Source organism: Grus americana, chromosome 9, assembly GCF_028858705.1.
Source record: "Grus americana isolate bGruAme1 chromosome 9, bGruAme1.mat, whole genome shotgun sequence".
NCBI classification, from domain to species: domain Eukaryota; kingdom Metazoa; phylum Chordata; class Aves; order Gruiformes; family Gruidae; genus Grus; species Grus americana.
Window position 1 is genome coordinate 10,668,743 of NC_072860.1, and position 13,001 is coordinate 10,681,743.

Here is a 13,001-nt window from a genome sequence, read left to right on the forward strand (position 1 = left end):
TCAGGGAGAACAAAGAGAAAGAGGGGAGAAAAAATCTAAAACAACAAAGTTGCTGTTTGCCTCTAATTAAAAACATTAACATTGCTACTGCCTCATGGAAGACCATCCATCTTGACTGGAAAAGAAGAGGCAGGAGAAAGTCTCAGTTGTTCCGGGCTGGCACCAAGAATCATGTAGAACGCTTACTGGCACATAAACTTTCACTAGTGACTTTCCCCCCCTCATTTATCTGTTCTGTAGTTCTTAAATGAATATGTATAGTAGCATCCTTTTGAATTGTGACATCAAGATCAAGATATAAATAGTATAATATAAAACTAATTCAAACAAGGCTGTAATTCCAATTAAACAGAAGTCAAACTGTCATTGTGATGTGGACAACCGCAATGACATGAGAATGGGATATACCACTAGCAATAGTGACCAGAACGTTTTTCAGACAGGGATTTCTTGCTAATGAATAGTAGTGCAAATCTGTTTATAGCACAGAGTTATCTGAAGCTGAGAGAAAGAAAAAAACAACAGGTATACAAGCTGTTCTAAAACCCAATATAGCAAACAATGCATAAGTATACTGGCTTTATATTAATATTAAATAAAAGTTCAGCTATTTGCTTCTACTTTTTTTCCAACTTGCCCAATTTCAATACATTCAAGTACGGCCATGGCATTTTCCTTTTCATACTCCCATGGTCATCTTTTCTCTAGCTAAAACCTCAATTATCTTGTCCACTTACAGTGAAGAAGGCTTTCTATGTTGACATTTAAAAGATTTTCAAATGGGCAGCTAGAAGGCAAAGTTTTAATTCCACTTGCATTCACAGTCAGCTGCACAGTTTTCTTACGCTGTCCTGGTAACCACAGCTTTAACTAATCATACTTAAACTGTGTTCAAAAACCGGATGGAACGAAAGGTCATTATGCCAAAAACAGTAGGGCAAGATTTAAAGTCTGAATTTCCCATGGAAACTTCAGAGTATACCACACTCCTGACAACCATTCTACTTAACTCATAAGCCTAAATATATTTAGAAGTTTAATTTTAGGTGTCTATTCTCTTATTACCCTAAGTTTTTACTATTTTAGTGGCGATATGTTAAGGTTAAGGGCTACAGTTATGTCATATGCAGCTTACAGTGGTTTTAGTTTTACAAAATGTGAACACGCTTCACTTGTCACTAGTAATTACAAATAAACAAAGCTGATTTATATCAGCTCTAAAACTTTTGTTCTACCTTAATTTTAGTAGAAATCTTTGTTATGGATTGACTGTAAGTCTGCTCCAAACATAGAAATAATGTTTGTTCACTTTACTAGCTAAATTACCAGTGGGCAATGCTTCCACTGAAAGTCTAAAAAGGAACATTCTAAAATCTGTAAAATGGCAATGTCATCAAATACCCGTCATAGTGTTTTATATGTCAACAAAAATCCATCAAATGGAACTAGCAACAATATTTTCCTCACAGTCTGCTGACAAAGTGAAACCCTTATCAGATGGGCACACCTTAACTTTGAAACTATACAACTGCTGTTTTATCAGCAGATAGATATTCTGACATCTCAAAAATCTTTTCATTAGTCTGTGGAGATGTATGTACGAAGTGACCATTAGGAATGTGCAAAACAAACTGCTTAGGTTCTTATTCAAATGTTAAACTATCACTTGTAAGTTGGACCTATGACATCTATCTAGCACAAAGTCTACATTATGATAACATGAGTGTATTTCCTATGGATAATGATTCCTATGCATTCCAGCAGGTGTGTTACAAATAATGCACTTTGCAAAACAGCTTCTGCCCCAGCACGCTTTTTAGGGGAGATAAAAGTTAACAGAAACTTTCCATTGAAGCTGGAACTCTATTTGGAAGTATTCAGCCAACAGCAAAGATTCAGAATAACATACAAATGGTCATGTTCCAGCTAGTCTAAAGAAGGATTTGGTTGCAGTTCTTGGAAGAGTTTGAATAATATGTTTAATCAATTCATAATAGGTCTGACCTTGTGTGTTTCTAACATAGATGATACCTTAGCAGTACAATAATGAGACAATTTGCCCTTGCTCCCCTGTAAGTCTTAGATTACCATGTTCAATTGAAGATCATGAGGGGAATACCCTACAACTGACTCCCTGTGGTAAAAGAGATGAAAAAATAAACAAAAAACAAAAATAAAAAATAGGTGGACCAGTCTACATATATCAATGTAACTCAATACATATACTGATGTAGCTCACTCAGACGTCGTCTTTCTCATTCAGCCTCTGCAAAAGCTCTTGATACTGCAGTGGTATAACAGAGCTGAATAAAAACTTTTTAACTTTGAGGGCTGCTACAAGGTTGGCTTTCCAGGTAGTCTGGATGAAATTATTGTTCTATTGCCTTTTGCCAGCAACTACATGACTGTTCTAGAATCTTTTTGTGTTTTCAGCAAGTGTTTGCTGAGGGGGACAGCTCATCCTTGATTGTGACAGCTAGGCTGTGCTAAATAGTGAAAAGGGAAAAAAACCATGGGGCTAGGCAACCAAATTTCTACTGCTGCCCTTATCTCACCTTCTTTACAGAGAAGGATTATTTAATAAACTGTAAACTTCTGAAAATTTAGGCTTGCATACTGTACAATGCCAGAGGCTTTCAATGATTATTTATTTCTCGCACCTTAAAGACAGGATTAAGGAAGACACAAAACTCTGAGGAACCAGCCTGCGTGCAGGATTCAGACAGAAAAGTAGATAAAGCAGATGTTTTGCATTCTAGAAAGCTAACAATAAGATAAACAAATCTTTTATTTTGTAATGGGTAGTCTCCACAAAAGCTAGGAAAGCAAAGTTAGTGTGTCAGAGTGTAAAGGCAGAACACAGAAAAGTTTAGAAATCAACAGGATTGTAGGATGAAAAAAAGATTAAATAATCCTACAGAAAATAATTCATCACCATAAATTATTACAGAACATATTTGCAACAATCTATCTGAAGTGATGTTTAGTTAAGCCATATCTCATATAGGGTCTGATACGTAGTTCTTACATATTGATAGAAAAGATTGCATAAAATATAAATTCATATTACACTGGAGAGACTTTATCCATCAGCGTGCATATGTATTTCAGAGCTGTTTCAGAAAATGGTACCATTCTTAGACTTACATTTGCATAATGACATTGACTTTATTTTGCAATGTTTATTACACTTCTATTTGGCACTTAGGTCCAGATCCTTGGAAGTATTTAGAAACGTAACTACAAATGCACAAATCATATTTCAGTTTACCTGTGGTGGGGAGCACAGCTTAGGAAAGAGCCATAATGACTGCAATAACTATTTATTATTGACTGATTATGGGCATGTAATTCAAAACTTCCAGGCTACTGTGACAGAACCAGAATAAGGGAAATTTCCTCTAGTTTCAAAGTTAGTTGTTTTTAAATGACACTCCAGGTCAGGTTTTTGGTATCCAAAACAGTCTATTCAGTAGCACTGAGAGACACTGCAATGTTGCTAGTCAAAATACTTTTCCTGGGATGCCCTTTTGTTAGCACAGTGTTAGAGATCGACGCATCCTAGGCCCCTATTATGAAAATCCTACAGCATGGGGGACTTTCATATAGACATAATCCTGGAGGATTAGGATAGGATCCAAGGACACCAGGGCAGTGATCATGACACAGCAAAGCATGCAGCTAACTGCAGAAGCACAGGAAGGAAAAGGTGTGTCTTGCTTTTGTGGTAACTCAGGTTGCACACAAACAAATGGGGCATGCAGCTCTTCTAAAAACTGATCCACCATGTTCAAGCTTTCTAACCCTAAACTTTAACATTAGCTCTTTGAAAGAAAACAGTTTCCATCACTGACAATTTTTCAGTTGTTCACTAATCAGAGCATGTACCCAAATACAGTCCTTTCCTCATATAATGTTTAAATTGTTTGCTATCGCTATATAGAAATGTATTTTGAGAAAAAACAGCCAAGATAACAAACTAGTCATCACTGGACCATATTTCAGTTAACAAATAGCAACACGCACAGTTAGTAATTTTAGTGTATAATATGAAAATGCCTTGGCTTCATTCAATGTTTTACAATTATTTATAAGGCAAAGACAATTCAGATTTTTTTTTTATATTTAGTACTTTAAGCTAGTAAAATAAAAAGTCTGAAAGCTTTTCCAGAATCACCTAACCCAAATAAGAAACACCTAAGTTCTCATAAAACTAGTAAATTTCTAAATTTAATATATATTGAGTGACCTTTGTCTAACTGTTAGATAGATCTCAAAGAATCCTTAATACAAAGAAAGGCACCACAATTATTACAAACCTAATTTGCCAGCAAACCTGTTTACAAACAATCTTAACTTCCTTTGACAATAGCTGTATTTCACACCAGTGAGAGAATTATGCTAGTTTGCTGTGTTCAGTCTTGTTTATGTCTGAATATTGATTTATTGATTTGTCAACCATATTGATTTTGAAGAACAGAAAAATGCACAAACTGAACAATATGTACCACAGTAATGGTCATTAGTTCTAATCATCACTTACTCTTGATCCTTTTTCTGGAAAGCACCGGCAAACTGAACAATCCTGTTCCCCACATGGGTGAATATATGCATATCCTCCCTAAAAATTAAAAGTTTATGCATTTATTAATATGGAACAGACAACAATCACATCATCAAATATTGTTAACTGGACATATTGTCCAATTAGATGATTTTTGAGGCAAAAGATTTGGCTACCTTTGCATACGCACAGGACAATTTCCTGCTGATGAAGAAACTTGGCATACCAGCAAACTTCAGCTTGACACATATGAACCTTTTCCAATGCTTGCTTAATAGAATACACACATCAATACTACATTTAAAATCCTTCTAACGTATTTGGACCTCTCATCAGCATAAACATGCTGGCAAAGTAGAGGCAAGAAGCAAAACTTATTACTGTTGTTGTAGACAGTGAAAGACATTACCTGCAAGTTATGTTAAGTAATGCTAAATATTACAGCTAAATACAACTAAGGAAATAGGCTGCATCTAGAAATATTTTAGCAGAGTCAGAATTTAATTTGTAATAATGTGATATTTGTAATCCATCACATTAGGTTAGGAGATTGTTTAACTACTATTAAATCATAAAAGGCAAAGTAAGCTGAAGAGCAACAAGCCCACTCAGCAATAAAGCCTTGTATTTAATTCTTGTATGTTAAATGAAAAAAGAAGTATGTGCATGGTGTAATTATGCATTGCCTACCATTAATTTACTTCTTGTATTAAAACTTTCCATCATTGTCCTCTGAATAGCAAAGAAGTGACTACTTTGTTTCATCAAATTGCAATGAGGAAAAAAAAACATACTCGAGGAGAAACACACAACAAAATGTAAATTCAGTAATTTACTGTGTGGTAAGTGAACATGATTTTACTATTCTTTTCTATTTCCCAAAGTGTAGTGTTAAACATATACCAATTATACACACCATATGCATTTACAAACTCAGATGGTTGGAATGTCCACTAGGTAACATTATTTTTTCGGCAAAATTGTGTAAATTATCAAAGTGGTTTCTAAAAGGATGACAAGGACTTAAAAGGTTTAAGAATAATTTAGGCCAGCAAGTAAACAGTGATAACATGAAAATATTTGCTCAGTGTGGATTTCATTTTTATCAAGGTCAACATTGTTTTTTACTGGTTTTAATAACCAACAGAACACAATAGGTTCATACTTCAGTTTTTCAAGGAGAAAACACTGACAAACGTTAGATAAGGAGGAAAAATTCTGTTCTTTCTATATCTACAATATTTTTAGAATATCTGGTACTCCCAAACCTCAGAACAAGAGGATAGGATGGTCTCTCACACAGACTCCTTCTCTTTCACACACTGGATTTCCCATGAAATTACTAATCTAATCCACACTAGTCTCTCACCTAGTTATTAAAAACTTGCCTCTACTGGAATGTCAATGGAATGCAAGTTTCTAATAACATGTAAGCTGTTACCCTTTGTTCTAATTTAACACATTTATTTAAAAAACCCCCAAACTTCAATTTTCAACAGTTCAACTAAAAAGGGATGGCTTTAGGGAAAAAAACAAGAAAAAAGAGCTTTTAAATATTTGAAAGAAACAAAGGATGGACTTCAGAGAAGTTTTAGTGAGGGCATTGCAAACATAAGGTTCATATGGAGGACAGTACAGACAGGAAAATAAAGTAGATATTGAGACTACATTATATGTGAATTTTTGGCTTCAGAGAGATGGCAATGTGCAGGGAGGCCAGTTTAAGATCTAGGCTAACATATAGAAAAGAGCTTGAAAGCTAGAATGAATATGATATATGCTATAATGCAGAGCCATTGAAGGGACTTCAGGAGGAAGGAGACAGACTCAGTGCATCAGAGAGGTTTTTTTACATGCAGCTTTCCAAAAGCATCTGAAGATGCCAAAGTTAGAATCTAGAAGAATCCAAAGGAGAAAATTACAAAATAGTTAAGCTGAGCAACAGGAACAGAAAGGAGTGAGAACAGCAGAAATACTGAAAGAAACATCACAGTTCTCCCATAGAACTATAGGTCATTTTGGTGTATATAGTGCTATTTGTTTGAACTTTACCATCCTATCTATCACCTGTCTAAAGTAAATATCAATGTCACTTACCCCGTCAATTTCTTGTGCTGAAAAAACAATCAGCAGCCACCTGATTTAAAAGGAGAAAGCTAAATTAAAACTAAACCTCCAACATCCAACCTTCACAAAAATGTAGCCTTTAAAAAGCAAAAAGTGTGTACACATGATTAAGTCCTGTTTGGGATGATTATTTAGTAGAAAAGTATAAGGGGTATGCACCATCACGAACTGGTCAGCATATGCTATATATATTTGTCTTTTGGGATTTGTGAGACTGAGTAAAAACAGATAGGCATGAATAAGACTATGTAAAAGTTCTTGTAACCTGTTTCCAATTTTCCAACCTTTTAACCTATTTCCAATCCCATAATTAGCAATGGCCAGAGAGAAACCATTCCAGACATATTTCTGCACCTCCACAGACACTGTGGGGTGACATATGAGCAGAGATGGAGGTGATCTGCATCTGCCCCACAACGAGTTAGCTGGTTCCATTTTCTTTCGCTCAGAAAGCGAGCGAGAGAAGGCAGGGAGCAAAGCAGCACTCAGAATAGCCAGGTGATTCCAGAGCAGCTGCTGGAGAAGCCCAGCTCCATGCCAACCATTGCTAGTGATGGATTATGAAGCTGAAATCATGTCTTTTATGATTCCCACATGCGGAAAAAAGATAAAAGTAAAACAAAATGGTAGTCAAAAATTTCTGCAACAATACAGGAAATAAGCATTATTATTAATTATTATTAATACTAATATTATTATTAATGAGAACTAAGGTGATCACTCATTATATGATATGATAAATTAGATACGGCCATAACTTATAGACTACTGTGTATTATTCTCCAGGCTGTAGTGAAGCCTGTATCAAAATTACTCCAACCCTGCAAATATTTAGGCATTTAGCAAATTTCCCAAAGTCCTATTGAGATCAACCTCTATTTTTAACTTGTTATTCACATGGCCAGCTCTTTGGAGCACTAAGAACTGTTCCAGCAAACCCACGATTGCTATCCCTGATTATTAATTATTCATAGATTCTGACTGCAAATTACATAACCTGCACATGCACTGATATATACTGATAAACTCAATACTGACAAATTTAACATATTTTAGCCATTTATTTACGTTTACTCTACATACTTTTAAAACCTATGTTGCCTGCTACTTTTTTTTTCAAATACACAAATTTTACAGAAACAAAATATTTATGAAAATTGTTAGTGGTAACTGAAGACAGCAGCTCGTACTGTCTCTTGCTAAATCAGAAACAAAGGACTGATTAAACAATGTAAGATGGCCAGATGATCAGCTACAGCAGTAAATGGTGGAGAATGTTTGTGCATCCCAGTAGTTCATCCTTTAATGCATCAAATAAGTTTGTGTGGAAAGGATTTAACTTCACAGGAACACTTCAACCAGGTAGCAGACAATAGCATTGGTTTGTGCTGTGATTGTTACTAATTTAAGGCCATTTTTGCTTCTAATCTTCTGAACTTGCAGACAGTCTCTGTAAATATTTTTCCCATATCAACATTGGCCAAGTGTTATTTTTCATTTAAGAAAATGCCAAGTTGTCATGAAGCCCTTTCACAACTGAAATGGAAATCTGATGATGCTGTTCTTGATGCATGGCACTGCAGTATCCCCTTTTTCCAGTCATATACCGCTGGCGTGTGTTTGCCAGATTGTTCTCTGTCATTTCAAAATCCCTGCATCCTGAAGCCAGAAAAATGTTGCCTATGTACTCAAATCAGCACTAGACTGTTAGAGGTAAGTCATACACAAATAATGCAGAAAAAAAGGCAAGAAGAGCTATCTTGGAGAGATGGCTGGGATAAAAGGCTGCTACATTGGGGACACCTGAATAACAAGCAGTCTGGGTTTGCACAAACCAGATAAACATGAAAAACACTGGACAGAGTTTAGGCATATTAGCACAATGGAAGACTGCCTAGCAGGGAGGGTGTCAGGTTCAAGCAAGGTACATTTGCTGGGCCAGGTTCCCAGCTAGAAAAGCATAATTTCACATCCTAAAGAGCCTGGTGCATGAACTTTTATAAAGACCTCAAGCAAGAAGGAAAATTGGATTGACTTTTCCTAGAAGATATTATAGAGATGGAATCACTGACCCCACACACCACTCTGAAAATCCCTGGCCACAGTGATCCCAATCTTCTCTGAAGGATCATTTTCCTCCAGAAAGAACTCCAGCCACAGCTGCTAGCAGGTATTTCCATTATAACCTCTGAAAGTTTTTTTCATGCCTTTTAATAATTCTCCCTCATCTGCAAAATTATTCTGGGATAGGCATTCAGGTTTGAGTTGGTCATTAATTGTTCTCCAAAATATGTTCACTACTAGAATATAGGAATAGCTTTCCTCTTAAAACAGACTCAGAATTATAGTTCCTGTTTCCTACTATTTAAATAGTGTAGTACCTGAAATATAAATGGTATAAACTTACAGACCAACAATTAAAATAAAATACAATAAATTATCATATAGGCTTATCAAATTTATGACAGGCTAACAAATGATTTAACTGGTGATTTCTTATTATTGTAGAATTGATAGCCAAGAATAATATTTCAGTGACTCTAGTTAAAAAAAATTAGTGATCTGTAAAACTCACCAGGCAGCTGTGATAAGCCACTTAATCTGTTCAAACGAATCCTTTGTTAATGCCATTCACACTGATTGATGATCTGTATATGCAGCACTTTTTTTTTTCTTTCTTTTTTTTTTTAAACAGCAGGTCTTCTCTTTCCTTCTGTTTGTGGATGGTCTATAAACACTGTTCCATACTGTTGTTGTTTTCCCCTCTGTACCTGTTTATATTAAAACATACATCTGATGTACAAACATGAATAATTACCAGATAACTAAAATATGTCTTAACCATTTACATATGTCACATTGCACAGCTTTATGTTGGCACTACATTACATTATTCCTATTCAGGCTGCATTTTATTTTATCGGCAATCCAATTTCAAGGGGACTATTTATGAAATTACAGATCAATATAAAAAGAGTACAAGATTTCAGACTAGAAAAGAGATAGTCTTCACTCAGTGTTTGAAATACTGAACAAAAATCATTATTTCTTAACAAGCTATTAAACTCACCATGTTAGCTAAAGGCATTAAAAAAAATGTGACACCTGTCTACAGTAAAGACCTAATGAACTTAAAAAAAAAAATCAAGAAAATATTTGCTATACTTTCAAGACAGTGTCTTCTGCAAACTGGGCTGGACCAGTGTCTGTGTGTACATCTGAGCAAAGGAGGACTACTCTGAAAGCAGGATAAGTCATCATAGAATACCAGGTTGGAAGGGACCTCAAGGATCATCTGGTCCAACTTTTCTTGGCAAAAGCACAGACTAGACAAGATGGCTCAGAACCCTGTCCAGCTGCATCTTAAAAGTGTCCATTGTTGGGGAATCCACCACTTCCCTGGGGAGATTATTCCAATGGCTGATTGTTCTCACTGTGAAAAATTTCCCTCTTGTGTCCAATTGGAATCTCCCCAGCAGTAACCTGTACCCATAAATGTCATATGCATTATCAGCTCAAGACTTCTACCCATATGTATGGATAGATGACAGTCATTGAAAACGTTATCTAGATTCTTTTCGCTTTATTTTTAGACCATTTTTTCCACAGTTTTTGCCAGGATTTAGGAAGCTGGAAGCCCTATGTGCAGGACTGACCAGAGGCCTCTACAGTCCCAGACAGTCAAATTTTGCATGTATAAAATAACTACACAGTGCACCTGTGGCCTCCGACTTAGGTCCAGCAGCATGTATGTAGTTTTATGTGCAAACGTGCTGCACCAACCTTTCTCTAAGCTCAAGCTTCACAAATCCAGAGAAGAGGCCAGCTCCAGTGCAAACTTTTACATCCCCCAAATAAGAAAAAAGCTGTAATCCTTTGGAGTAAGGCACGTCTGGCAAATGATTCACAGTGGTTATTTCCAACTGAGAGTTTAAGAGGCAGGGCTTTTCCTAGGATAGCACAGATTATCACAGGCTTTTATTTTTTAGTGCTGTAGTCTTCCAGATGTGGTGAGATTAATTTTGAGGAGACTGAAAACTGACTAGAGTGAACTGAGAGGGATTTGCTTCCTTTACAGAAGTCTCCTGAGCAAGCAAAGACAATCAGTTAATGAGAAGGGAGCAAGGACATGAACTTGAAGCAAACTGGCTGCTCTCTGATAGCTGTTCAACAAGCAGCTATCTTTTCATTTTAAAACAAATGAGTGTACAGTTCCTGAAACATTACTGTCTTGCTTTCTATTATTTATATAGTGCCACATCTTTCTAACCAGAACTAATCTATAAATAATAATGACTCCTATGTGTATGCACAGTATATCCATATCCTACAGTATGAAGAAGAGACTTTGTAAGCTACCGTGCACTGACTCATGAATAAATAGTGTAAGGGCAGTTGATCCATGCTGCAAGATGCACACCCTACAGGTACTGTACAGTACTCCATCCATCTGCCAAACTCTTAGTCTCTTTCTGTGCCCCAGTTCCCCATCTGTAAAAACAAAACCAAAAAACACCACTCCTAATAAAAACATAATATTCCAATAATATTCCTACCTCACTGATTTTTTTACATTAATAATATAAATAATATAAGCAAGATTGTAAGGCAATAAAATACTTCAGGGATGGATTGCCTCAAATGGACAATCCAAGCCAGTCACAAAGTGTTAGACTTTGCAGAAATTTGTTCCTGTTGCCCACTATCCATCTCATTATTTAGTTATCCAAACAGCTTCTGAAAATGAAATAGAAATTTAAATTTGGTACATTTACTTTCTATTAGCACAGAACCTTTTATTTTCAAATTAAAATCCATTTTGATCCAACCTATTGACAAGTTTGAAATCATACTTAATGCATGAGTGGAAGACTTAAACCACTCTGCTTGCTATTTCATCATGGCTATCGAAAATCCATCATTTTCTGAATAAGCTTCCAATAGTTCGATGTGTTCAGCAGCCAGTGCAATAATATAAGAACTACAAAGCGTTATATAGATTAATATATCAAATTGATCTCATGTTTTATATTTTGTAGTAATCACAATAGTTACTTCAATAGAATTCTTACCTAATTCAAAAGAAGATAAAATATCCCCAGGATAACACACTCAGTACCACCAAAGGAATAGGTTTTAAACAACCATCACCAAACCTCAGCTCATAAAATTGTCAAAAGCTAGAGGGGGGAAAGCTGGCACTATAACATAATCTAGATGTTTAGTTTCTAGGCAAGGACCAAGAAGGAAGACAATTTTTTTCTTACGGACTCTGTAAATAAGACCACTAGACATGAGCCATAGTTTGAGGCAAACACAGAACTACAATTATTGAAGTATAAAAAATTAGAGCAGCCCTAACTATATTCTCATTACATCCAAATAAACCAACATCATGTGTAACAAGACCATTAAAGTTGCAAAGTCAAGGATTCAGAAATTAGGAAATAAAAATTAGGGTGCTCAATTTTAATGTAGTTCTTTTATGCATATGATTAGGATAGTTGTTTTAAGCACAAGAACATATATGCTGTTTTCCATAGGACTTCTGCCTTATTCATGATGGATATATACCATAATCTTCTCACCATTTCCTTAAGTCCTATTTTTTTCTTTTACAGTGTCCTATGAAACTTTGCACTTTATACTAAATTCATACAACTGTAATGTTTCCCACAAAAATATTCCTTATCTGTATAAAGAGAAAATACTGTTATCCATGTTTTACCACAGAAAACCGAGGAAACAAAATCAAAGCTAAAATCATTAAATATCAATTACTGTGAAAAAAGCCAAACTTGAATTTGTTGCAAAGCTTTCAATTGCTTTCTAGTATTAAGGTTGACCTCTCTGTTGTTCATGCACTGGTGGTTGGTTTGGTTTTTTTTTTTGTAAAGTACCTCTACAGGCAGCTGCAGGTATACATTTTGACACAACTGATGTTAAGTGTGCCTGGCCCACTGATTTGGCAGATAAGACCATCTCTCTGAGTTTGTAGCTCTCTGAAGATATTATGGACTACAACAGCATCAGCAACACAATCTGCATCAAGGTTTCATAGACTTTCTTTGGATGGATGCCATCAATTATGGTAGCAACGAATATCAGAGAACATCAGTGGCTGATCTCAACTTTGTTCCTGCTCAATGTTACTCTGAAGTCATTAATCTGTCCTAGAAACCCATATAAAGGCCTATGTGCTTTTATGGGACAATCTTATAATGTAACATTACTTGCTGTTTCTTAACCATAACACACACACAACTATCATCCAGTTGGGCCATACTACTTAGCAGCCAGATGCTCAAGG

General features: G+C 35.7%; 1 protein-coding gene across 1 annotated transcript in view; it reads right to left on the reverse strand.

The window, feature by feature from the left end:
* COL4A4 (collagen type IV alpha 4 chain) overlaps positions 1-13,001 on the reverse strand; it is a 74,683-nt gene that overhangs the window by 59,510 nt on the left and 2,172 nt on the right. The window contains exons 2-4 of the mRNA XM_054835737.1: positions 9,267-9,462; positions 6,662-6,701; positions 4,544-4,621 (exon numbers count right to left, since the gene is read on the reverse strand). Of these exons, the coding sequence (XP_054691712.1) occupies positions 4,544-4,621; positions 6,662-6,701; positions 9,267-9,322 (174 nt within the window). The 5' untranslated portion in view covers positions 9,323-9,462. The remainder of the gene's footprint in view (positions 1-4,543; positions 4,622-6,661; positions 6,702-9,266; positions 9,463-13,001) is intronic.